Here is a 27,398-nt window from a genome sequence, read left to right as displayed (position 1 = left end):
GAGACAAAATAGCGCAGCTCTTGCTGCTCCCCAGTCTCCACAAGAGATTTCCCTCAAAACAAAAAATTAGAGAAAGTCAAGGTTTCGGTTCCTCAGGGGAAGTCTTTGAGGGACTCCATATGACACTTGGTAAAAGGCCCATGCTCTCACTTAAGGTCAATGGCAAGAATATAACAGGGCTCCTAGACACAGGAGCTGACCGTTCCATTATCTCCAAAAAGGATTGGCCTTCCAACTGGCCCACCAACACTGCAGATAACACGCTGCAGGGCCTGGGGATGGTGTCAGCTCCTCAGGTTAGTGCTTCAACCCTGCTCTGGTGCGATGAGGAGGGTCATCAGGGCCATTTCCAACCGTTTGTGTTGCAGTTGCCAGTGTCTCTATGGGGAAGGGACATCCTCACTCAGATGGATGTCACGCTTACGTCAAACTGCTCCCCCCAGGCTAAGGATATACTCAGGAACCAGGGATATACCCCCGGCAAAGGCTTGGGCAATGCCCTGCAGGGTCGGACATCCCCAATACCAGTAAAAAACAAAAAAGGTAGGCAAGGATTGGGTTTTTCTTAGGGGCCGCTGAAGAAGCTCTCCTACCCACTTCGATCAAAATCACCTGGAAATCAAATGATCCGGTTTGGGTACCTCAGTGGCCCCTGCCTAAGGAGAAGCTATTAGCCTTGTCAAAAATAGTCAGTACACAACTTAGATTAGGACATATTAAGCCGTCAACCTCCCCATGAAACACCCCCATTTTTATAATTAAAAAAAAGTCTGGCAAGTGGAGGCTGCTCCATGATCTAAGGGCGGTCAACGCGCAGATGCAGCCCCTGGGGGCGGTCCAGAGGGGGCTGCCAGCTCTCTCAGCCATCCCTCAGTCCTGGCCAGTTTATGTTATAGACCTTAGAGACTGTTTCTTCTCAATTCCCCTGCACCCAGAGGACACCCATAGGTTCGCCTTTACTTTGCCCACCATTAACCAAGAAAGCCCTGATCTCAGATACGAGTGGGTAACGCTGCCCCAAGGTATGGCCAACAGTCCCACTATGTGTCAGATTTACCTTGATTCCCTACTGGCCCCCCTACAAAAATCCTTTCCCAAGATAAGATGTATGCATTACATGGACGACCTTTTGCTCAGCGGCAGGGACCCAGACATGCTAAATAATATGCTCAGCCAGTTGGTCGAGGCCCTGAGACAAGCTAATCTGCATGTTGCCCCCGACAAGATTCAGGGAGGAAAAATGGTGACCTACTTAGACGCGAGAATCTCCCCTATGCTAGTCTCTCCGCAGAAGGTCACCATTAGGACAGATGGCGTTAGGACCCTAAATGACATACAAAAGCTATTGGGAGACATTAATTGGATTAGGCCATATTTACATATACCAAATTCAGATCTCAAACCCCTGTTCGACCTTCTGAAGGGAGACCCAGATATAGCCTCCCACAGGAGGCTCACTCCTGAGGCAAGAGCTGCCTTACAGAAAGTGGAGGAAGCCTTAGGTGGGGCTACCTTACACAGAATTGAACCAGGGCGACCCTTTGATGTCTGTTTGCTACAGACTAGTCTACAGCCCACAGCGGTGATTTGGCAGAAAGGACCACTACTGTGGATACACCCTAAGGTCTCACCTACAAAAGTCATAGAGCATTACCCGGAGGCAGTCGCTTCATTGGCCCTTGAAGCGCATGATAGAGCTGTCCAACATTTTGGCTCAGGACCACAAGCCATCCGAGTACCCTATACCGCCAGCCAGATCAAGACCCTGGCTGCCTACATAGATACTTGGGCCATTCTGAGATGTGTTTTCCATGGGGATATAAACAATCAATACCCTAAAGACCCTATCTTGTCATTTGTCACTCAGCACCCTATAATTTTTCCAAAGGTTACTGCCTCTGAGCCATTAGTCCCAGCAACTACAATATATACAGATGGCTCCAAGACGGGGATAGGCGCCTATGTGATCCTAGGCAAGCCCCCGGTTACCATACAATTTAAACCAGATCAGCCTCAGGTGGTGGAACTGCAGATCGTTAAAATGATTCTTAAACGGTTCTCAGAAGCCATTAACATTGTCTCCGATTCTAGGTATGTGGTCAATGCTATGCAAGTGCTTGAGACTGCCAGTTTAATTAGATCCACTTCCACAGTGGCTGGACTGTTCCTGTCTATCCAGACATTGCTTCAGAACAGACACCATAAGGTCTTCACCACCCACATAAGAGCACATACATCCCTGCCAGGGCCTATGGCACAGGGGAATGCGGCTGCTGACACTGCCACTCGCCCGTTATGGATTTTTACCTTACTAACACCAATCGAGCGAGCCCGTGCCTTCCATGATAAGTTTCATGTTAATGTCAGGACACTAACAAACCATTTCCATGTTTCTAGAACAGATACACGAGATATCGTGCGACTATGTGACTCCTGTGCCACATACAAACCTGCCATACCGATGGGAGTAAACCCTCGAGGTTTGATCCCTGGTGATGTTTGGCAGATGGACATCACACATATACAGGAGTTTGGGACTCTTAAATATGTTCATGTTTCCACAGACACCTGTTCTCACGTCATATTTGCAACAACAGAAACAGGTAAAAAAGTGTCTAATGTGATCAATCATTGCCTGGCAGCTTGGGCCGCATGGGGCAAACCAAAAATATTAAAAACTGATAATGGACCAGCCTATATAGGCAAAGCCTTCAATAAGTTCTACAAAATGATGGAGGTTCAATTAAAACATGGTATCCCATACAATCCCCAAGGTCAAGAAATCATTGCGAGGGCTCATAGAAGCCTCAAAGAAATTTTACAAAAACAAAAAGGGGGAGTAGGCCAAGGCCTGGCCCCAAAGGCACGATTATCCATGGCACTATTCACACACAATTTTTTAAATTTAAATAATGATAATCGCTCCCCAGCTGTGGAGCACTGCAACCCTTCCCCCAACCATAAAGGGTGGGTGAAGTGGAAAGATGTCCTGACAGGACAATGGATGGGCCCGGATCCAGTGGTCAGCTGGAACCGAGGCGCGGTCTGTGTTTTCCCACAGGAACCGGGACGAGAACCACTGTGGATACCGGAGAGACTGACACGGGCAACAAAGCCCTCGACTGAAGATCAGACCTGCCCTACTGGAGATCCATCACAGACCAACCAACAAGATGAATAGAAATAGCGGTAGCCCAAAATGGACAAGAAGATCCTCAGGCATATGCATGGCTTGCTCAATTGGCCCACGACCGAGTCTAGATATGGCGGGCATCCCTCATTCTCCTCCATAAGGTGACAATACACAGCAGGGTAGGTGAGTCAATGACGGGTAAGAGCGTGCCTCCCCAGCACGACTCGACCTAAGCCAGGCCCTACCCCATCCTGCACGTAAGCCGCTGGACTGTTAGATGCTGCCCAGGTCTAAATTTCTCTCCGAGGGGATTTCTTTACGGAGAGAAAATGAGTGCAAGCTTGTGTGCATCCAGGTTCCGTCCAGTTTGTGCCTGGCCCTAGAAAAAGGACGAGGGCCTCAGGGCCTTGGCAGACCATGGCACGGCCGACCAGGGTCTAAGCCAAGGACCTACGGTGGGCCTACGCATAGGGCATAAGCCTCTGCACCCAGTCCAGGAAGGGCTACGATGCGCACATTCATAAAAAATAAAAAAGGGGGAGATGTTGGGAGCCGCAGCCCCGAGCCCGGTCGCCTCACTTGGCGGACGTGAGGCCTGTAGTAAAGAGTAAAGCCTGAGGTAGATTACCCCTCCCATCGAGCACGTTAGTTTCCTGCTTACCGCGTAAGCAACCCGCTCAACAATATAGTCTGCCTGGCAACTGATGATGTTAGCCAATCAGCTTGCCTTGCTTACTTTAACATGATTGGACACTGTACCCGTATATATACCGGTGCCACCCCTGGGCGGAAGTAGAAGCCAGGTAGAAGCCCAAAAGTAAAAGCCCAAAAGGAGCCGCGGAGAGCGGACCGGTAGAGGCTTTGGGGCAGACTGAAGCACAAAAGGAGCCGCGGGGAGCGGACCAGAGGAGGCTTCAGCTGGGAGAACCCAGGGCAGGCTGTACGGAGAAGGAAAATAAAAAGAAAAGGTTGTCCACTGCCAGACTTTGTCGTGTGTCCTTCCTGCCGGCCGGGAGCGGACATCGACACATACACATGTATATACGATGTTTCTTTCAGCTTACACTAGTGAGACAACGATGTTTACTCAGGTGTCTTAGTTTGGTTCATCTTTTCTATTGCTTTTCTAGTCCCCGCTTCACTTACTTCTAGGCTGCTTCCTCTTAATTTCATTCTGTCTATAATGCTGGGCTTAGTTCATTATAGTTTCTTAGTAGGCAAGGCTGAGTTACTTAAAGTTTTCTCCCTCGCTGCCCTTTTCTTCCTTTTTTTCTTTTCTGTGTCCTCTGCTTCCTTTTTGTCTTTCCTGGCGATTGAACCGAGGCTTCGCACATGTTCAGCACACCCTCCACCACTGAGCTACCCTACAGCCCAGATGTTTGGGTAGAGGCCTTGAGGGTGGATGTCCTCGGTAGACCTGTGCCTGCCACATCTCATGAGTGGGTAGTGTTTCCATTTGGAAGTTGTTTTTTGTTAAATTTACTTTCATAATAAAATTGCAGCCATTACACCTATTAACTGGGTACTGTGTTAAGTTTCCATCACTACGACAAATGCATGAGATAAATTTGTAAAAACAAAAGGTTGGAAAAAAAAGAAAAGAAAAGGTTGAAGCTGTCCATGAAGGCTCACACCTACAATCCCAGCACTCTGAGAGGCTGAGGCAGGAGGGTGGCAAGTTTAAGCCCAGCCTAGGCAACTGAGTGAGACCTGCTTAAAGTCTTAAAGGGCTGGCGTGGAGCTGAGTGTAGAGACCCAGGAGTCAGTTCCTCAGGACAGCAAATTATGTAAGTAGGCTTGCAGTTGGGGGCATATAGTTCTGGAAGTGCCGGTCTATGACTGGCCCCATTGTCTTGGGTTGTACCAACATGAGACACCACAGCTGAGGTGTGTGATAGGCAAAAACCTGCTCAGCTCATGATGAGGAAGCAAGCGAGGACAGACGGGGCGTCCTTTCCCTTCAAAGTGCATGTGCTCAATAACGTGAAGCCACCAGGCCAGACTGCTACAGGTTCTATCACCTCCCATAGCAGCATGCCAGGGCCAAGCCTGTACCACAGCGACCTTAGGGCAATGAGGATTGCAGACCCCGGCCTCGCTCTGGCCATCAGGCTTACTGGCAGCAGATGGAGGCTTTCCACACCACGGCAGACATTTCCGCTAGTGTGCATTTGCATGGGCCTCTGCTCACTGTGCACTCTGTCCCCCCAAACAGCGCTCCTACAGCCCACAGCCCTGCCTCTGCGCATTGTCTGTGCTGTGTCCTGGGTACCCAGCTTCTGTGCAGTCTCTGGGCTTTCTCAGCACACACATGGTGTTTTCAAAGCCAGCACTCAGGCTGAGGCAGGGGCGCTGATGAGTTGAGAGCCAGCCTGGACTATCTAAGGGGAACCTCTCTCTGAAACCAAAAAAAAGTTAAAAATCTATACACAAGTGTGCTATTTTTCTACCAGTTACTCTCACTTTACCTAGCGTCACAGAAAGCACACGTGCTGTCACTGCAAACATGACTGACATCGATCCGGCTGTACAATGACCACCCACCACCAGATGTGGAAGAGTACAGACACAGTCTGCACTCTGGAGACCAAAAGGACCCAGTATGAGGCCTGGGGCTCACTGCAGTGTCCTGGGCAGGTCCGCTGGAAGGCCAAAGGGACAGAATATCTGGCCTTCATCTCCCCTTTACACCAGCCAGCCAGCAGGCCCCCTAGGGTGGGTGTGCCACACCCTAAAGCGTGGAATTGCTGAGCCAGTTTAGTGGAGCCTCTTACTCAAAGTGACACAATCACCCAACCACCACCACCAGCAGCGTCTTTGAGATCTTACACGACTCCACATCCAGCTCTTCTCTTCTGGAAACAACAGTTATTGGCTACCACAAATTCCCCACCATGCAAAGAAGAGGAACTGGAAAATACATGGCACCAAACTGCAGCAGTTTAAACAAAGCAGGAGGTTAGATTCCTCATGGTCCATTCTGTGGCTCCACAGAGGTTTTGGTTTTTGCAGTGCTGGGACTGAACCCAGAGCCTCATGCACGCTTGGCAAGCGCTCTAACCACAAAGCTGCACCCGCCTTCCCCCCTGCCCCCCCAGTCCTAGAGATTGAAACCAAGGCCTTTCACTGAGCTACACCCCCACCCTTTGGTTTGCTATTTTTATTCCAAGACAGGGTCTCACTAAGTCACTTCGTTGCCCAATCTGGGCTGAAACTGATCCCCCTGCCTCAGCCTCCCAGAGTGCTAGATTTACAACCATGGACCACCACACCCAGCTTAATATTTTGTTTTTAAACAGGGTTTTGATAAACTGACCAGGCTCATATCAAGGACTTCATGAGAATATCTCTACAAATTCAGTAAAAAGGAGAATTCATAGGATTTCAAACAAAACTACCCATATTGACCCTAGCTCAGCTCTGTGAGGTAAAGATTCTATGCGAACTGTTGTTGCCCAGAGCATGGGCTCTCTTTTCCTCCCATTTCCACTGATTTCTCTCCCTGAGATGCAAACTTGATTATTTTTCACCCATTCCCAGCTACTGGGGGCTGCACCTTCAGCCTGGAGGATGATCAGATCCAGAGGTGGTAACTCTTTTTTCCAACAAGCCTGCATTTGATTAATGGAGGCTCATCTTCAAGTTCCACATGCTTGAAATGCTTAAGTCAAATCTACACCACCAAAGCCAGATACAGTACTGCAGGCCTGTAATCCCAGCACCTGAGAGGCTGAGGCAGGAGGACTGCAGTGAATCTGCGGCCAGTCTGGACTACGTAGTGACTTCAAAGCCAGCCTGAACTACATAACCAGATCCTGTCTCAAAAAAACCAAATTAAAAAAAAAAAAGTTTCATTGTTTACCAATAATTTATAATTTCATGATTTTACTTTTTGAAAAAGAACTGGGGCTGGGGATTTAGCTCAACAGCTTAAGTGCCTACTTGGCAAGTGTGAGGTCATGAGTTCAATGCCCAGTACCAAAAAAAACCAAATAAACAAAAAAACTGGGAAGTCCAGTTCAGTGGCACAGCCCTGTAATCCCAACACTCAGAAGGCTGAGGCAGGACTACCATGAATTTGAGGCCAATGTGGGCTACACAGTGAGTTCAAGGCCAGCCTGGACTACACAGTGAGACCTTGTCTCAAAAAAATAAAAAATAAATTTAAAAATAAAGTAAAATAAAAACATCTGCGAAAACAGGTTTCAATTCATTTTTTATTCATAGGGTTTTTACCAGTGTGGGCACCAGGCATTCCAAACAGACTTTGATGGACTAAAGCTTTCTCATACATGCTACATTTGTGGTGTTTCTCACCAATATGAGTTTTTTCCCGTACTCGGAATAATCAAATTTCCTTAGCCGCCTCAGAGACCCTACATTTGTCAGATGAGTCTCCACTGTTATTATGCATCTTTGAATGCCTGGAAGGCAAATGGAGGCTTTGCCATCCCTTGAGTCAGAGGAATCCTACACAACGTGGGCACTTTCGTGCCTGAGGACTGCGCTGGGAGAACCGAAGGCCTTCCCACAGAATTTACACTTGTAGGGCCCGTCTCCAGTGTGCCTAATCACGTGTCCCTGCAGGCCGGAGAGAGAAATGTAGGCCTTTCCACACTGCTTACATTCGTAGGGTTTCTCCCCAGTGTGAGTCCTTTCGTGTTTTCGGACGGAAGTGGAGCAGATGAAGGCTTTGCCACAGTGCCTGCAAGGGTACGGCTTCTCTCCCGTGTGAGTTCTCTCGTGCTTCTTTAGGGCACTGGGGGAGTTAAAAACTTTGCCACATTCCTTACACTGATGAGGCCCACCTCCGGTATGCCTCATGGTGTGTCCCTGCAGGCCTGAGAGGGAGCTGAAGGCTTTTCCACACTCCTTACATGAGTAGGGTTTCTCTCCAGTGTGGGTTCTTTGGTGTCTTCGAACCGAACCTAAACAGCTAAAGGCTTTCCCACACTGGGCACACTGAAAGGGCTTCTCTCCCGTGTGAATCCTTTCATGGATCTTGAGCGAGCTGGGGTACTGCAAGCCTTTCCCACACACGGAACACTTGTGTGGTCCACCTCCGGCGTGTGCTATCACGTATCCTCCCAGGCTGGTGACCGAAATGAAGGCCTCCTCATGTGCTGGGCATTCACGGGGCTTCTCTCCAGGGTGACTCCTGTCATCAATTGGGAAAGGGCAATCACAGCTCAAGGCCTTCTCACACTGCCCACAGGTGTACAGTTTCCTTTCTGATTCCTGCTGTTCCTGTAGTTCTGGTCCCGTGGGGGATGAGATGGGGTCAGATGAGCATGACCGGGACAGGACTATTCCACACACACGGCAGTGCTGGGATTCTACTGCCGGAAGGGTTTTCTGCTCCCAGTTCTGAGCTGGAACCGGGGTGAAGGTTTCTTCACAGCGACCACCTGCATCACCTTCACAGAGGCGCTCTACAATGTGACTGCTGAAAGAAATGAAAACAGTATGGCGTGCTTACTAATAATTCACACTTCTTCATAGCTTAAAGTTACTTTTTTATTGTTACTGGGGAAAGCACAGGTTTGTTTACTCTTGTCTGAGTTGTTTCAAAGTGTTCAATCTCTAAGAAACGTTTCCTATTTTGCAAACATTGGGCATCTAACATTTCAATACATATTTCTGGTGCAAATTTATAGAGCTGAGCTGATTTACGATTTTAAATTTTACTATGACATACTAATACTGTTGTGTGGGATACTGGTTTCTCCTTTCACTGTAAATTACCTTAAATTTCTCCCCTGATTTCTGTACCAATCTTCAATGTTCTGGTTCCATTTTTCCCCTGTAATGCAGAGCCAGAAAAATCATTCTGAGTTGTCAGAAGGAGGAGAAAACATATTAGATGCTATTTTCACAGTGGACTGCCACCAGGCCATTAATTTACTGAAGTACCCCTTCCCACATCTCAGACCATGATACGGCTCTGCTGGACAAGAAAGACATGTCTTCTAATTCAGTAAAGAGAGGCTGTCTTCTTACCAATGAAGGCCAAGTCCATAAAGATTTCCCCCACAACATCTCGGTAGAGTTCTCTCTGGGAAGAATCCAGCAGGTCCCACTCATCCAGGGTGAAGTTCACAACCACATCCTCAAAGGTCACCGAGTCCTGAAACATCCCAGATGTGTTTACAGTGGTGACACAGACTAGACGCCCTCTGTTCAATCTGTTTTTTAAAAAAGCTCATATTCACTTCTGTTGGATCTACATTTAGTCTACGGAAAATGAAGGTGGCTGTCAGATTCTAACCTCTGCCCAAGGTCACTGTCTCAGAAGTCTCTCAGCACTGAGCACATGTGGAACTGGTCTCCATGTTTATATATTTATAGTGTGTGTGTGCACGTGTGTTGGGGGGGATCAAACTCAGGGCCTGGTGCAAGATGGCAAGCACTCCACCACTGACTACATCCCAGCCCACCATGTCTGATTATATTCAAAACTGAGGCAGAAATAAGACACTTCTGTGACAAAGACTACCTGAAGAAATTCAGGACCACCAAACCAGCACTCCAAAGTGTTCTGAAGCACATTCTAGAAAGAGATAATGAGGACTACACTCCATGACCCCTAACAGGATGAACCCATGGGGTAATTAAACGGGGATAGTAACAGGAAAGGGTAAGTCAGTACATACCAGTTATAACAGTGTACAGCGTAAATGGTCTCCAGTCACCAATCAAAAGACAAAGACTGGCAGAATGGATCAAGAAGCAAGGTCCAACAGTGTGCTGCACATAAGACCCATTTAACACAAAAAGAAATTCATAGACTGAAAGTCACAGGGTAAAAAACAATACTTCATGCAACAGGAACCCAGAAGACAGCAGGGGTAGCTATTCTATTAGCAGACAAAGTGGATTTCAAGCCAACACTGATTAAGAGAGACAAAGAAGATCTCTAAATCTTAGAACAAGCCAAGAGAAAGAAATAAAAATCAAATATATATGCAAAAAATAAACATTTTGCACCAAATATCAGCATACCCAACTATATAAAACTAACATTAATGACATGAAAAATCAAATGAGCACTAACACAGCTGCAAAGAGGGGCCTCAATATCCCACCGTCATAAATGGGCAGATCAACTGGACAAAAAATCTAAGAAGAAATATCAGAACTAAAGCAAATGTTTGAACAGATGTACTCAGGAGATGTCTGCAGTGTGCTACCTCACAACACCAGAATACATATTCTCTTCAGCTACAGAGGGCAGCATGCACTACCTCACAGAACTTGCTTAAATGCAAAGGAATTGAAACTATCCCATGCACATTATCAGACGCACTGCAATGAAACTGGGTATCAATGGCAAAGGAATCCACAGGAACTTCATAAAGACATGGAAATTAAGTAACACCCTAGTCAACAACCAATGGCTCACAAATGAAATTAAACAAGAAATTAGGCAGTTTCTACAATTAAACAATATAACAGATTGGAACTTATGGACACAATGAATGCAGTCCTATGAGGGAGATATATAACGGTGACTTCCCATAGCAGAAAAACAGAAGAAACTCAAATAATCCAATGTTGAACCTCAAGCTTCTAGATAAGAAGAGCAAGTCAAGCACAAAGCTCACACAAGGGGGGTAATTATAAAAATCAGACAGAAATGAATGCAGTAGGTTAAGAAAACAGTACAAAGAACCACTGAATCAAACAGCTGGTTCTTTTTTTTTTTTTGTCTTTTTCTTTTTTATCGGTACCGGGGATCGAACTCATGACTACCTGCTTGCAAGGCAGGCGCTTATGCCGCTGAACTAAATCCCCAGCCCCTAACAGCTGGTTCTTTGAAAGAGTAAATAAAACTGTCAAGCCATTAGTCAACCTTATTTAAAAAAAAAGGAAAGAAATGACTCAAATTCAAGCAATTAGGAATGAAAAGGGGTGAAATCACAACAGATCCTGCAGAAATCCATAGGAGCATCAATACCTACTTCAAGAACTTTTACTCCAATAAGATGGAAAATACAGAAGAATTAGACAGTTCCTAGGTACATGTGAATCACCAAAGATGAATTAAGAAGATATAAGAAATTTTAAATAACCTGATATCAGTCAGTGAAACTGACGATGTAATTAAAAACCTATCAAAGAAAATCTTAGGTCCTGATAGGAGTCACTGCTGAATGCTACAAGAAATTTAGAGAAGATCTAATGCCACTACTTCCCAAACTCTTTAATGAAACTGAAAGGGAAATAATATTCCCACATTCATTCCTGAAAACAAACATTACCCTGATACCAACACCAGAGAAAGGTCTAACCAATAACAAGACAACTATAGAGCAATCTCCCTCACGAATATAGATGTAAAAAGTCCTTGCTAAGATACTGGGAAACAGAATGCCAAAGGATGCAAGGATGGTGCAACACACGAATCAATAAATGTGTTACACAGTATTAACAGAACCAAGGAGAAAAACTGTATGGTCATCTCAATAGATGCAGAAAACACATTTGACAAAGTTCAATATCCCTTCATGATTTTAAAAAAAACGCTACAGAAAGTTTGAATTGATGGCCTTTACCTCAATCTGATAAAAGCTATTCTGTGACAAACCAACCACCAATATTATACTAACTGGTCAAAAAATGAAATTTTTCACTCTAAAATCATGAACAAGACAAGATGTCCACTATCACTCCTATTCAATATGGTTCTGGAAACAATAGCCAGAGCAACTGGATAGGAGGAAGAAGAATAGGAAAGGAAAAAGTTAAATTATCACTACTTGGGGATGACATGATGGTCTACTCAGAAGACCCCAAAAACTCTACCAAAAGACTTCTTAATTCAATAACCAAATTCAGTAGCACAGCTGGATACCATGTCGACACTCAAAAATCAATAGCCTTCCTGTACACAAATAACACTCACCAAGAGAGAAATTAGGGAGACAGCACCTTTAACAATAGCATCCCAAAAAATGAAACATTTGGGACTTCCGGGAGAACATGGCGGACAGATAACAGCAACTACCGGAGGCTCTCTGAAAGACTCGGCTCAGAAGCCAGGAATGGTGCGGACTAAGGAGACATAAGTCGGTGGAGATATGCTCTGCTGACTCAGGAACGAACTGGGCTGAGAGAAGCCAACTTGGAATGCAGTCCTGGTGCTAAAACAGGAACAGAAAAGCCTCGGTGTGGAGGCTGGACCCCGCGCCATTGTAAGCGGCGATTTGGGTTTCCCGCCGCACAGCGGCTGGCTGCCTATACAGCGGCTCGGCAAGGAGAGAGACGCGCGGAAGCTCTGAGAACGGCAATCTGCGAACGGCAGGGAGGCGTGCACTGACTTGTGGTGAGGTGAGTGAGTGAGAGAAACTGACACTCCACCACAGTTTGACTCCAGCAGAGGACTTTCTGGGCCCGGGCAGTCCTGCGGGAGCAGGGCGCGGTGGGACTCCAGCCACACATCCCCCTCTCGGGCGGGATTGGTGAAAAGTGCCTGGCCTGCGTGACGCTGCCGGCAGACCTGGTAGACTGTCCCAACCCAGATCCCAGAGCCTGACGGTGGCCGGGAGGGGAGACGCGTAGGCTGCCTGGTCCGTAACTCCCTGGTGCACAGCGGTGAGCGGGAACAACTAACTGGCGCAATTCGATCAGGCTGTGGCTGACTGGGAGAGAAGCTGGGCCTCTTATATAAGCTTGCATATATAAGGAACAGAGAAGAAGAAGCAGCATGGGAAGAGGCAGCAACAAGAAAGGCTCCTCGGCCCCCAATTCTGAGAAACAGGCAATAGCAGACACCACACCAATACACATAAGGCACCATATAGAGAGCCTCATAGACCAATTCAGGAATGAAGTTATCAATGACCTGAAGCTAGAAGTATGCAGAATAGTTAGAGAAATGCTAAGTACCACCCAAGAAAAAACAGGTGGTGGAATGGAAGAACAGAAAAAAAGGGGAGAATTGTTTGATGGAGAAAACAGAGAAAGCATAGAATACGTGAAGCAGGTTCAAAGGGACTACCAAGATACTAAGAAGTCTATAGAAGACTGGCATAACAGCTTGAAAGAAACTAAGGACAGACTATCTGAACTGGAGGGCAGACTTGTAATATGGGAGAATGAAATGAAAAACTTCTTAAAAATAACAAAGAAACAAACAGCAATAATACAAAGACAAGAAGATGATAAGAGGATCCATAACTTAAGGATTAAGAACATAAAAGAAGAAGTAGGGACACAAACAAGTGAACTACAAAAGCTACTCACAGAAATAATCCAGGAGAATTTTCCTAATTTAGCAAAAGGTAAAGATACTCAGATGTATGAGGCATACAGGACCCCAGCTACCTACAACCCAAACAGAGCAACACCCAGGCATATAATAATAAAAATTCCAGAAATTCAATACAAGAACAGAATATTAAAAGCTGTAAGAGACAAGAAACAGACCACCTACAAGGGAACACCCATCAGAATTACAGCAGATTCCTCTGCACAAACCATCAAATCACAAAGAGCGTGGGGGGAAATAATTCAAGCATTGAAAGATAATAATCTCCAGCCAAGATTGAGATATCCTGCACAACTGTCCCTGGAAATTGATGGAAAAACAAGGTGCTTCCAGGATAAAGAGGAACTGGGGGAATTTGCAACCACCAATTCAACTCTACAGAGAGTATTGCAGGATATTCTAAAAAAAGAAAAATACAAAGAATCCAGAAATAATGGCAGAGAGGCCACAACGAATGGAGCAGAGAACAAAATGAAGAAGACAAACTGACAGCTACGGACAGAAAAAGAGCTTAACAGAAATGAGGCAGAGAAGATTGGATGATAGGAACAGCTATTTTGGAGAAAATGACATCTTAATAGGTAATACAGATTTAGTATCATCTTGTTTTGAAGTCTCATCTAGCTTTTGTCCTTCTGTCTCCAATGGTCTAAATAGGCTGTATCTTATTGGATTTTATTATGTACGATAGTATAAGCAAAAACCTTTTAAAGACAAGGAGATTATACAGAAACCATTGTTCATTTTGTTAGTCGATTCTAAATACTCTGTAATGCTGTCATTCTCTTGAATGGTTTTACATTGTTTTGATATACTTAATGCTACAGTATACGAAGTTGTACTCAAGGATTTCAAAGAAAGAAACAATATGGTAACTACTTTTAGGTTAGGATTATCTGGTGGTGAAACACTATTCTGCTTAAATGGTTATGTTTTGATCTGCGCTGTTTCGTTGTTATGCCCTCTTTTATCTCAATCTCCACTCCATTATTTACTTTTTTATCTTTATCCTTTTAATTAAAGGAAAAAAAATAGCAGGATATATTATAGTAACCCACTTTGACTTTTCATTACCTTGATTTAAAGCCCTGTATTACTCTCACCATCTGGTTTTTAACTGATGTTCCCCTATTCTGTTTTGCTGGATAGTATCAGGTTCGAAAGTTTAGGCATCAGCTGTGAAGATAATGAGATTCATTATGACGCCCATTCTTGTTGACTTTTGTCTACTTTTGAAGACCTACAATGTCTCCAATGTTTTGGTTTTGTCGGTTTTGTTCTTTACTGTTTTGTTCAATTGTATTGTAACTAATGATATAGGCAATTCTATTAGAGATAGCGGGAGGCATTATGGTAACCATTGTTGATCACCTTATATTATGTTTTTACATTATCTATTATGTCCACCCTTTTGACTTGACTGATTCTGTTCTGTTATGTCACATTTGGTTTTACTCTCTTCCAAAAAAGTAATAAGAACCGTGGGAGCAATGAAACCCAAAATGTGAAATAGTCATGGTACAAAAGAGAAGAAAAGAAAGTGCTCCAAACTATATAACTGCATGTATATTTAAGTGTATAAGATAGAAAATGATATCACAGAGTTTTATTGGATCAATGAACAGAACTGTTTGCAGTATCATTGATGGAATGTCCACTTTACAAGCTCTAATTTTGTGACTTGAACAATTATTTCTAAGATGACAATATGTAATCCATTAACTAGTGATTTCCTACTGTTCATTTTTTTCTGTAAATCTGTATAACTTGTACCCTTTCCCTGCTTTTTTTTTCTTTTCTCCTTAAATAAAATTAAAAAAAAAATTAAAAAAAAAAAAAAACAAAAAATGAAACATTTGGGACTCAGTCTAATGAAGTAAAGGAGCTTTACACCAAAAATTACAGTACTCCAAAAAAGGAGGTCAAAGAGGGTATCAGAAAATGGAAATACAGCCCTTGATCATGGATAGGAAGAACCAACGTAGTGAAAATGCCCGTACTCCCAAATTTGTTACACAGATTTAACAAGATCCTGATCAAAACTCCAATAGCATATCTCACAGAATTAGAGAAAACATCCTAAAATTCATTGGGAATCAAAAGACCTAGAATAGCAAAAGCAATTCTGGGCAACAAAGATAAGGCGGGGGTCATCACAGCCCCAACATGGTATTTTGCTACAAAGCTCCTGTGATAAATACAACATGGAGGGGCTCAGGATTTAGCTCCGCGGTGTAAGCACCTACCTGGCGAGCGTGAGGTCCGGAGTTCGATCCCCAGTACCCCCCACAAAAGCATGTACTGGCAAAAAACAGACCCAACACCGATAGAACAGACTAGAAGATGCAAAAATGTCTCCAAACACATCAGCCACCTTATCTTTGACAAAGAAGCCAAACACCTTCACTGGAAGACAGCCTCTTTAACAATCCGTGCTGGGAAAACTGGCTCTGCACATGTCAGAGACTAAAACTGTACCCATGTCTCTCACATGTACTAAACTGAAATTGAAATGGATCAGAGATCTAAATATTAAAACCGAAAAATTAAATCTGCTGGAAGGTAAAATAAGGAGAACTCTTCAAGACCATGGTATAGACAAAAACTTTATGAACCAAATCCCAGTTGCACAAGAACTATCACAAACTGCCAACACCTGGGATCTCATCTCAGTAAATCGCTTTTGCACAGCAAAAGAAATCACCAGTAGGGTGAAGAGAGGACTCACAGTATGGGAAAAAAATGTTGTCACCTGTTCCTCAGACAAACGGCTAACATCTAGAATATATAAAGAACTTTAAAAACTCAGACCAATCGTTTTTTCTTTCCTGAGACAGGGTTTCACTGTGTAGCCCAGGCCGGCCTCACACTCTCAAGATCCTCCTGGCTCGCCCTCCCGAGTGCTGAGGTCACAGGCCTGCACCACCACACCCAGCACAGCCCTCAGATTTAAACACCCAGTCCAAAAATGGGCATCTGAGATGAATATGCACTTCTCGGGTGAAGAGGTACAAACGACAAATAAATACATGAAAAAATGTTCAGCATCACTGGTCATTCGGAAGATGCAACTTAAAACACTGCTGGGGACTAAGGAACCCCACGCTGCCCTGGGACCTTGGGCCGCGCCACCACGCACTTCCTGCACAACTCCCACCAGCCTGGGGAAATGCTGCACCTATTGCCTTTGCCCTCAGCGACCCTCCCCATCACCTAGACCAAGTACTCGATCTTCGGCTCCCATTCCTCCTCCCAGAACCTTAACCTGCAGTGGATCAACCATGCTGAGTTGAAGGGAGACTCAGCAGACCTCAGCAGGAATGCCCCTAAAACAGAGGTGTACAGTGGGTAAATAGGCCAGTAGTAAAGCTCCCTCCAACTAACTGTAAGACCTTGGTGACAAGGACCTGACAAGAGTGTGGGTGACTCTTTCCTGCACACAGAAAACATCAGGCAGAGTGAGGAGTGTGCCAATAAGGATGCCCCCAACTTGGAGAAAGTCTAAGGGGCTTATGAGACACACAGACACACAATAGGGACACAGTAGGTCCTCAGCTGACACAAATACTATAAACAGGGAGATTTTGTGACCTGGAATAACCAGCAGACAAAGTAATAGCAGGAACTAAAAGTTGACCTACATCAATACTACTAGGCTTGTCAGCTCAGGAAGAATATAGGACTCACTCAACAGGCCCTGCAGTGGGAAGTCAGATGCCTGGCCCATCTCTTCATTGGGGAACCCAGCCATTAGATAAAGATCAGCCTTACACAAGGACCCCAAGATATACACTACCAGTAGTTGACACTAGTGGGAAAATATTAACTCAAAAGGGAAATACGGCAAAACTAAAAAGCAATCTCAAACATCTAGTCCACCAGGAGCAAGTACAGGAGACACTGAAATAGAGGACTTCAAAAGTAACACACCGTAAATCTCTGAAAGGATAGCCAGTGAAATAAAAAAACAACTCCATGAGGCTATAGAGGAAATCAAATTAGAAGTATTCTCCCATGTAAAGATAGAAATAACAACCTTAGTAAAGGAGTTGCTGGGGCTGGGGATTTAGCTCAGTGGCATAAGTGCCTGCCTTGCAAGCAGGCAGTTGTGAGTTCGATCCCCCGTACCGATAAAAAGGAAAAAGATCCCCCCCCCCAAAAAAAAGGAGTTGCTAAGCACAGCTAAAGAAGAGAAAAAAGTACAGGACCATGGGAAATTGGTTGAAACCTTGAATGAACAATATAGAAAACAAGCAGAATCCATAAAACAGGATGAAAGGGTTGCTGACCCAGACCAGACACTGTAGCCAGAAAAAGCCTCAGCCGGAATTAGGGAGCTCCTGCCTCCCCTGCCCCTAGAGATTTACCTGTAACCATATACCACCACCCCCCTTCGGAACCTGCCCCGGCGCCAAATGTGTGCCAATGAAATACCTGTGCATCTCTAATGGCCTTAGGGCACTGCCCTAAGCTTAGGCTATTTATATTCCCCCATGCCACATGTTCGCGTGAGAGATCGCTAGATTCCAGCGGCCAGCAGGCCTGTCCTCTCTCCCTGTGTTCCCAGAATAAACGGCCTCTTCTGGTTTTGTTGTTGTTTTGTTTTGTTTTGTTTTGTTTTGTTTTTTTAGCAAAGGCCAGAAACTGGAGCCTCTTTTGTTTTATACTCCTCATGTTTTGGAAATATTTTTCATCTTCTGGAAATAATCCTATCAGAGGATAGGATTTTGGACCTTGAGGATGGATCACAATTAGCGATCATGAAAGCATACAACTTTTAAAAATAACAAAGCAGCATGAAATGACAGTCCAGCAGCTTCAAGATGATGCCAAGAGAAATAATATAATACTAATAGGAATCAGTGGAGATGCAGGAGTCAACACAAATGACACAGGTAAACTATTCAGAGAAATAATAGCAGAAAATTTCCCAAACATGGGGAAAAATCTGATATGCAGATAAATGAGGCATCCAGAACACCAAACAGTCACAACCAACAAAAATCTATATCCAGACATATAATAATTAAGATCCCAGACATGCAGCATAAAAACAGAATACTAAAACTGTTAGAGAAAAGACACAACTCATCTATCAAGGAAAGTTCATTAGAATCACAATAGACTTTTCAGCACAAACACTCAAGTCAAGACGAGCTAGGCGTGAGGTATTTCAGCCCTGAAAGAGAATAACTTTCAACACAGACTGATGTAGCCAGCAAAACTTTCATTCGAATTTAATGGAGAAATAAGATACTTCCATGACAAAGAACAACTGAAGAAATTCACATCCATCAAGCCAACCCTAGAAAGAATATTGAAAGACATACTAGATAGAGATAAAAATGACCATAATCCCCAGAACAACAACAGAAAGAAACCACCAGGTAGGACAAGCAATTAAACAAGGGAGGACAAGAAGAAAGCAAACAACTAACACTTAACATGGCAAAGTCGAGCCTGTACGTATCAGTTATATCCATAAATATAAATGGCCTTAATTCACCTATCCAAAGAAATAGGTTGACAGAATGAATCAAGAAACAGGATCTCACAATATGCTGTATACAAGAAACACATCTGACCCAAAAGGAATCTCACAGATTAAAAGTCAAAGGATGGAAAACAGTATTCCATGCAACAAGAATCCAGAAAAAAGCAGGAGTAACTATTCTATTTGCAGACAACGTGAACTTCAAACATAAAATGATTAACAGAGATAAGGTCACTACATATTCATTAGTGGAAAAATTCAAGAGGAAGAACTAACAATTATAAATATATATACACCAAATACAGGAGCACCCAACTATATAAGACAGATACTAATGGACATGAAAAACCATACAAAAGAACACAATTATAACAGGGGACCTTAACAGCCCATTGTCACAAAGAGATAGATCAATTAGACAAAAAGTCAGCAAAGAAATAATAGAACTGAATGATACCTGTGAGCAATTGGACTTAGCAGATGTTTACAGAGTGTTCCACCCAGCCACATCAGAATACACATTCTTCTCAGCATCGCATGGGACATTCTCCAAAACAGACCATATATTATCCTATAAAACATTCTTAAGTAATGCAAAGTTATTGAAATTATCCCATGCATAATATCAGGCCCTAGGGCACTGAAATTGGAAATTAATGGCAAAAGAAATTGCAAAACCTGCATAAATACATGGAAATTAAATGGCCACCTTTTGAACAACCAGTGGGCTACAGGTGAAATTAAAGGAGAAATAAAGCAATACCTGCAATTCATTGAAAATGCAGAAACAACATACTATAATCTGTGGAATGCAATGAAAACGGTCTTAAAAGGGAAATATACAGCAATAAATTGTCATATCAAGAAAACAGAACAAGCACAAATAAACAACCTAATGCTTCATCTCAAGCTTCTAGAAAAAGAAAAGCAAGTTAAACCCAAAGTTCATAGAAAAGAGGAAATTGTAAAGATTAGAGCAGAGGGGCTGGGGATTTAGCTCAGCGGCATAAGCTCCTGCCTTGCAAGCAGGCAGTCGTGAGTTCGACCCCCGGTACCGATAAAAAGCAAAAAGACAACAACAACAACAACAACAACAAAAAAAAAAAAAAAAGAGCAGAAATGCAACTGAAACTAAAAATAAATACAAAGAATTAATGAATCAAAAAGCTGGTTTTTTGAGAGAATAAAACTGACAAACCTCTAGCTAACCTTATAAAGAAAAAGAAAAAAAAAACCAAAATTCACACAATAAGGACTGAAAATGGGGAAATTACTACAGATCCCATGGAAATTCAAAAGATCATGAATACCTACTTTGAAAATCTCCACTCACATGGAGTGGAAAACAGAGGAAATGGACAGATTCCTAGAAACAACCAAGAAGATATAGTAATTTTGAATAACCCAGTATTAGCTATTGAAATTGAAAATGTGATTAAAAACTTACCAACAAAGAAAAGCCCAGGTCTTGATGGATTCATCGCTGAATTCTACAAGAAATTTAGAGAAGTATTTAATGCTGACAATCCTTAAACTCTTCAATGAAACTGAAAAGGAAACAATCCTCCCTAAATCATTCCTTATAGCAAAATCAGAGAAAGACCCAACCAAAAAGGAGAACTACAGGTCAGTCTCACTAATGGACAAGGATGCAAAGATTCTCAATAAAATACTGACAAACAAAATGCAGCAAATCACCAAGAAGATTACACACCATGACCAAGTGGGATTTATTCCAGGAATGCAGGGATGGCTTAACATACACAAATCAATAAATGTAACACACGACATCAACAGAGCCAAAAACAAATAGATGCAGAAAAAGCTTTCGATAAAGTCCAACACATGTTCATGATAAAAACCCTTCAAAAACTTGGAATGCACAGTGTCTAACTCAATTTTATAAAAGCCATCTATGACAACCCAACAGCCGACATTATACTAAATGGACAAAAACTGAAAGCTTTCACTTTAAAATCAGGAACAAGACAAGGATGTCCACTATCACCACTCCTATTTGATATAGTACTGGAATTACTAGCCAGGGCAATCAGACAAGAAAGAGAAATAAAAGGAATAAAGACAGGAAAGGAAGAAGTTAAACTATCACTATTTGCAGATGACATAATACTCTATATAGAAGACCCAAAAAACTCCATTAAAAGACTACTAGAGGTAATAAAGAAATTCAGCAGTGTAGCTGGATACAAAGTCAATGCTCAAAAATCAATAGCATTCCTGAACACAAACAAAAAACTCATCCAAAGAGAAATTATGGAAATAGAGCCCTTCACAGTAGCATCTAAAAAAATGAAATACTTAAAAATTAACGTAAGAATGTAAAAGATCTATATGCTGAAAATTATGCTACGCTAAAAAAGGAGATTGAAAAGGGTATTAGAAACTAGAAGGATATTCTTTGATCTTGGTTAGGAAGAACCAACACTGTGAAAATGGCCATACTCCCAAAACGGCTATACAGATTTAATGCCATCCCAATCAAAATACCATTAACATATCTCACAGATCTAGAGAAAACATTCCTAAAATTCATTTGGAAACAGAAGAAACCTAGAATAGCAGAGGCAATTCTGGGCAACAAAGGCAAGACAGGAGGCATCTCAATTCCTGACTTGAAACTATACTACAAAGCCACAGTGATAAAATCAGCATGTACTGGCAAAGAAATAGACCTGAGAATCAATGGAACAGATCAGAAGATGCCAACCCAACCACAAAGATACTCAGCCACCTGATATTTGAAAAAGGAGCTAAACATGTTCACTGAAAGTAGGATGGCCTCTTTAATAAATGGTTTTGGAAAAATTGGCTCTCCACATGCCAAAGACTGAAACTAGATCTATGCTATCACCATGTACAAAACTAAAGTCTAAATGGATCAAAGACCTAAATATCAAAACATAAACACTAAATCTACTTGAAAACAAGGTAGGCAGAAGTCTTGGAGACATAGGGGTAGGCAGAAAATTTATGAACAAAACGCAAACTGCATGGGAAACACTTCAAAGAATCAACAACTGAGATCTCGTATTTAAAAGTTTATGCACTTCAAAAGAAATCACCAACAGAGTGAAAAGAAAACCCACAGAATGGGAAAAAATTTTAGCCAGCAATCCCTCAGATAAAGGACTTATACTCAGAACATATAAAGAATTGAAAAACATCAAGCCCCCCAAATTCAAAGACCATCTCCAAAAATGGGCATCTGGGATGAACACAAATTCTCAGATGAAGAAATACAAATGACAAATAAATACATGAAGAAATGTTCACCGTCACTGGTCATTCGAGAAATGCAAAGTAAAACAGCATTGAGATTTCATCTCACTCGGGAAAGAATAGCTCCCATCAAGAAATCAACTGATAACGAATGTTCGTGAGGCTGTGTGGAAAAAAGAACACTGCTCCACTGTTGCTGGGAGAGCAGACTGGTGCAGCCACTATGGAAATCAGTATGGAGACTTCTCAGAAGACTAGGATTAGAAGTTCTATTCAATCCAGCTATTCCCCTTCTGGGTATTTTCCCAGAAAAACTGAAAAGGTCATGTCACAGTGATGTATGTGCACCCGTGTTCATAGCAGCACAATTTGTAAGAGCTAAATCTTCGAAACAACCAAGATTTCTATCAACTGCAGAGTAAATGAAAAAGATGTGACATACAATGGAAATTACACATTGGAATATTACCCAGCTATAAAAAAGGATGATCTTGAGGCCTTCATAGGCAAATGGAGACAATTTGAGGCTATCTTCATTAGTGAAATAAGTAAGAATCATATTTATAAATATCATTGTGTCTCTAGTGTAAAAAGAAGTAAGAACTGTAAGAGTAATAAAACCAAAGAGAAGAAAGTGTTCTAAAGGATATAACTGCATGTATGTTTAAGTGTATAGGACTGATAACCATATTACCAAGTTTTTGTTGGATCATTGAACAGAACTGTTTGCAGTCTCGCTGTCTGAATGTCCACTTTATATGCTGTACTATTGTAACTGGAACAACTATTTCTAACAGGACAATATATAATTTATCAACTAGTGATTTCTTACTGTTTATTTTTTGAAATTATGTATTATTTCTACCCTTTTTCTCTTTAAATAAAATTGTAAATGTTTAAGAAAAAAACACTGCTGGGATTCCATCTCACTCCAGAAAGAATTGCTATCCATAAATCAACCAATAAAAAATGCTGGGGAGGCTGTGGGGAAAAAGGAAGTCTTCTCCACCGTTGGAGGGAGTGCAGACTGGTGCAACCACTGTGGAGGTCAGTGTGGAGACTCCTCAAAAAACTAGGACTAGGGTTCTCATTCGATTCAGCTATCGTCTTCTGGGTACCTTCCCAAGAAAATTAAAAACCCACACCACAGTGATACATGTGTACACATGTTTATAACTGCACAATCTGTAACAGCTAGATCTTAGAAACAAACTAAATGCCCATCAACTAAGGAATGGATTTAAAAAATGTGGTATTTTTATACAATGGAGTATTACTCAGCCATTAAGAACTATAAATTTGAAACTTGTATAGGAAAATGGATAGAACTTGAGGCCACACTCATAAGTGAAAAAATCAGTCACACATGTGTAAACATTGTATTGTCTCACTAGTATGTGAAGCAGAATGAAACAACATATATAAGATAAGTTATACTACTTATTTCTCTGAGTTCACTGAAGAGAAACATTTGTGCTAGCATTGTCAGGACAATTCAATGCAGATGTCTTGTGCTCTGGGTGAATGATTTGGGGATGACAATACAGTGTGTGTAACATTGTTGCTCCTTGATTGATGTGTTCGGAAATTTTCTTTTGAGCCAGGCATGGTGGCACACACCTGTAATCCCAGCATTTGGGAGGCTGAGGCAGGAGGATCACTGTGGGTTCAAGACCAGCCTGGGCTGCACAATGAGCTCAAGACCAGCCTGAACTGCATAGAGAGACCTGTCTCAAAAAGACACACACAGCCGGACATGATGGCTCAGGCCTATAATCCCAGCACTCGAGAGGCTGAGGCAAGAAGATCACTGCGAGTTCGAGACCAGCCTGGGCTACAAAGTGAGCCCAAGACTAGCCTGAACTGCACATTGAGACCCTGTCTCAAAAAGGAAAAAAAAAAAAAAAAAAACTCACAAAAACATTTTTTTCTCTTTGAAAAACAATGATTTGAAAAAAATTTTAAACATTAGGACTAGAGGTCCCATTTGATCTAGCTATTCCCCTTCTGGGTATCTTCCCAGAAGAGTTAAAATATCATACCACAATGATACACACACACTCATTTTTACACCAGTATAGTTTGTAATAGCTAAATCTTGGAAACTACTCAAATGTCCATCAAGTTAAAAATAAATAAAAAGATGTTATCTTATACAAGAGTACTACTGAACTATAAAGAATGATAAACTTGAGACATACATAGGTAAATTGATGGACCTTAAGACCATACTCTTTAAGTGAAATAAAACAGACACACATCTGTAAATATAGCACTGTTACTCTGATATGAGAAGCTGACAGTGTAAATAAGGACCGAACGGTGTAACTAATCCTGCAAAATAGGAAGACATTGTTCAAAGGGGAACCAGGCTGAGGAAAGGGAGAAAGGAAGGAAGGACAAAGAAAAACTAAGGTTAAAACGGAAACAAAGCTTTTGTAAAGAGGGGAAGAGGTGCTGAAAGGAGGGGAGGAAAATGGGAAAAGGAAGCGAGATGTATCATGTAAAGGTACAAACGCCCTGTGATAAATGTTATCATTATGTGTATCTAAAGCGTGCCAATAAAAAAATACACAATATCAGAACAGTGGGAAGTTTTCCATGTCTAATCCCTGGAATCCCATTTAAAAGCATGTAAAACAAAAGCATAGATCGGAGAGGGGCAGGCTGTAGCTCAGCACACAAGCACCTGCTTGGCAAGGGCAAGGTCCTGGGTTTCATTCCCAGTACCACCCTCCCCCAAAAAAGAACAGATCTGAGAAACTAGTATACGTGCCCAGCAGCAGAAAAACGTGCAGATTTCTAAGAAATAAAATACGGGCTGGGGGTGTAGCTCAGTGGTAGAGGAGTTGCAGGCCCTGGGTTCCATCCTAGCTGTACCTCCACAAAAAAACAAAAAAAAAAAAAAAGAAAGAAAGAAAGAAAGAAAAGAGGAAGGCCAGTAACAGAGGCTGAGGCAGGAAGATAACCAGCTCAAGGCCAGCTGGGGCAATTTAGGAAGACCTTCTTTCAAAATAAAAACTAAACCAGGAATGATGGCCCATGCTGGTAATCCAGCCTTGGAAGGCTGAGGCAGAAGGTCATCAAATGTTTGAGGCCACCCTGGCCTACAACGGGAGACCTTGTCTCGAAAAACGGAAATAAAGAATCAGTTTTTAAAAATAATAAAAGAGGCTGGGGCTATAATTCAGTTCAGTTCCCATACCATAGAAGCAAGCAGAATGTAAGCCAGGACTACTTATTTTGTCCTTGAAATTCATATCCTTCTTGACTCCAGGGAAATATTTCGTATTTCTCTTTCACAGGACTCAGACCAGTGAGGCAGGAGAATGGCGAGTTCAGTGAGACTCAAAACCAAACCCTACTTGTAGCAGAAAATATCCTCCCTGCCCCAGCCAGTAGACTTCAGTCTCTTAGTTGCCCAGGTACAGCTCCTGTTCCTGTTCCGGTTCCGGTTGCTTCTGTCTCTTGGAAACAACCGGTCGCTATGAGGCGCATTGTATAAGCCAATCAATCTCCAGTTTGCAAGCCATCCTGTCTCTGTACTTCCTGCCGGAATATCCCATACAAGCCCTAGACGGCCAGGGATCAGAGCCTGACATTTTGGGTATGACCCCTAATAGTGCCCATCACCATAAAATAAATCTGCCTCCAAATCCTGGGTGTCACTGCAGTGTCTCTGCTTGCAGTTGTATACTGATTAAATACAACTTACTTTTACTGAAAAATTGAGGCTCAGCGAATAAAACCTTTCGAGGTAACCCACCCAGGCAAGTAAGGCGCTGACCTGCAGCTATGCATAATGGACAGGTCCCTCAGACAAGTTCCCAAAGAACTTCAATCTCAAGGAGTTTCTTAGTGTGCGTTTTGGAGAAGATGATTCAAAGTGGTTATTATCTGCTCTCCTCTAACATAAAATACTAACAAACCTAAACAATCAGTCTTTTAAATACAGCCACCCAGGGCCCTGTGAAAAAATAATTTAAATACTCCCTGCGTTAAAAACGTTGAAAACCGGGCGTTGTGGTACAGGCCTGTGATCCTAGCATTTTGGGAAGATCACAAATTCAAGCCTAGCCTACGCAACTTAGCATGACCCAGTGGCAAAATAAAATAGAAAAGACCAGGGGAAGGGTCTGCGGATGTAGCTCAGTGCAGAGGCCCTGGGTTCAATTCCTAGAACCTCAATCAATCAATTTAGAATTAAGGGCAAATAGTTGATCTCAACGCTGCGAACTGGTGAGGGGAAGTTGCCCCAGCTGCTCCCGCGCACGAACCCCACACCCGAGTCAATGTCCCCGGTGTCCCTCCCGCGGATCCCGCGGTCCCCGCTGCCGACCCAGTCCCGATCCCGCGCCTGGAGGACACCGAGGACCGAGCGGCGGCCCCGGCTCCCCTTAGGGCCACTTCCGGCCGGCTCCACCAGGCCCTGCACCCAGGCTCCCGCGCACTCACCATCTCTGGCTTCTGGGTGTCCTGGCGTCCTCTCTACGCTCTCACGGTCACTGCGGACCCCGCAGGGACAAGGGCTGCGATACACAGACCTGAGGCAGCGCCGGACCTGAGAGAGCCAATGACAGCGCTGCCGGAAGCACCAGCGAGGGCACCGGGCGTTGCGTAGCGACTGCCCACCCCTTTGCGAAGGCGCGGCTGATTGGCTAGTCATTACGGCCCCGCCCCTCCGCCCTGAGTGACAGCGTTGCTGAGTATCACGGGGCCCCGCCCACTCGAATTCACAGGCTGACTTGGTCAAACTGGGTTTGTTTGTGTTTTTCTGGCCCCTCCTCCCCGCCCCGCTTAGTGCTGGGGCTGGAATCCAGGGCTTCAAGGTAAACGAACACTACCCATGAACTGCACCCTAGTCCCACATTTGCGTTTAAGAACTTGGTTCTAGATCAGAAAAAAAACTGGTACAGGTCTTGTAAAGAAATGGTTAGGAGCCGGGCGTGGTACCCACGCCTGCAAGGCCAGCACTCTTGTGGGAGGCTGAGGCAGGAGAATCCCAAATTCATACCCAGCCGGGGTAATTTAGTGACTTAGCTAGACCCTGTCTCAAAATCTTAAAAAGAAGGGGACATAGGAATATAGATCAGTGCAAAAGGGCTTGGGTTCAATCCCGAGTGTCAATAAATAAGTAGCTGGGGATGTAGCTCAGTATAAAGGCTCTGCATTAGATCTCCAGTTTCAATAATAATAACAATAATAATAAATTTAAAAGGGCTGAAAATGTGGCTCATTTTCAGGAAAGCCCCTGAGTTCAT

At 43.2% G+C, this 27,398-nt stretch overlaps 1 protein-coding gene across 3 annotated transcripts; it reads right to left on the bottom strand.

The window, feature by feature from the left end:
• Nucleotides 1–7,332: 7,332 nt before the first annotated feature.
• Nucleotides 7,333–26,794, bottom strand: LOC100726980 (zinc finger protein 564-like). Of its 3 annotated transcripts, XM_063228728.1 has the most exons (6): nucleotides 26,593–26,759; nucleotides 20,345–20,387; nucleotides 19,355–19,468; nucleotides 9,134–9,260; nucleotides 8,879–8,936; nucleotides 7,333–8,579 (listed from the first exon to the last, which is right to left on the bottom strand). In XM_063228728.1, exons 4-6 carry the CDS (start codon nucleotides 9,150–9,152, stop codon nucleotides 7,604–7,606), a joined length of 1,053 nt encoding a protein of 350 aa, XP_063084798.1. In that variant the 5' UTR covers nucleotides 9,153–9,260; nucleotides 19,355–19,468; nucleotides 20,345–20,387; nucleotides 26,593–26,759; the 3' UTR covers nucleotides 7,333–7,603. The 3 variants fall into 3 exon arrangements, with proteins under 3 accessions (XP_063084798.1, XP_013005680.1, XP_003461313.2); XM_013150226.3 differs by lacking the exon at nucleotides 19,355–19,468; XM_003461265.5 differs by lacking the exons at nucleotides 19,355–19,468; nucleotides 20,345–20,387 and having other exon boundaries at nucleotides 26,593–26,794.
• Between the last annotated feature and the right edge of the window lie 604 nt (nucleotides 26,795–27,398).

This window comes from Cavia porcellus, unplaced genomic scaffold (assembly GCF_034190915.1).
Source record: "Cavia porcellus strain 051 isolate PalLab524CR breed Dunkin Hartley unplaced genomic scaffold, mCavPor4.1 scaffold_17, whole genome shotgun sequence".
Taxonomy (NCBI): Eukaryota; Metazoa; Chordata; class Mammalia; order Rodentia; family Caviidae; genus Cavia; species Cavia porcellus.
Note: the sequence above shows the minus strand (reverse complement) of the source record. Positions and strands in the feature narration are given on the sequence as shown.

Excerpts from the sequence above, each read along its gene's own strand:
- LOC100726980 (XM_003461265.5), bottom strand. Across the intron at positions 8,937-9,133 it reads TATGGACTTGGCCTTCATTG|GGGAAAAATGGAACCAGAAC; the intron begins GTAAGAAGACAG and ends TCTGCATTACAG. Across the intron at positions 8,580-8,878 it reads AATCAGGGGAGAAATTTAAG|CAGTCACATTGTAGAGCGCC; the intron begins GTAATTTACAGT and ends CATTTCTTTCAG.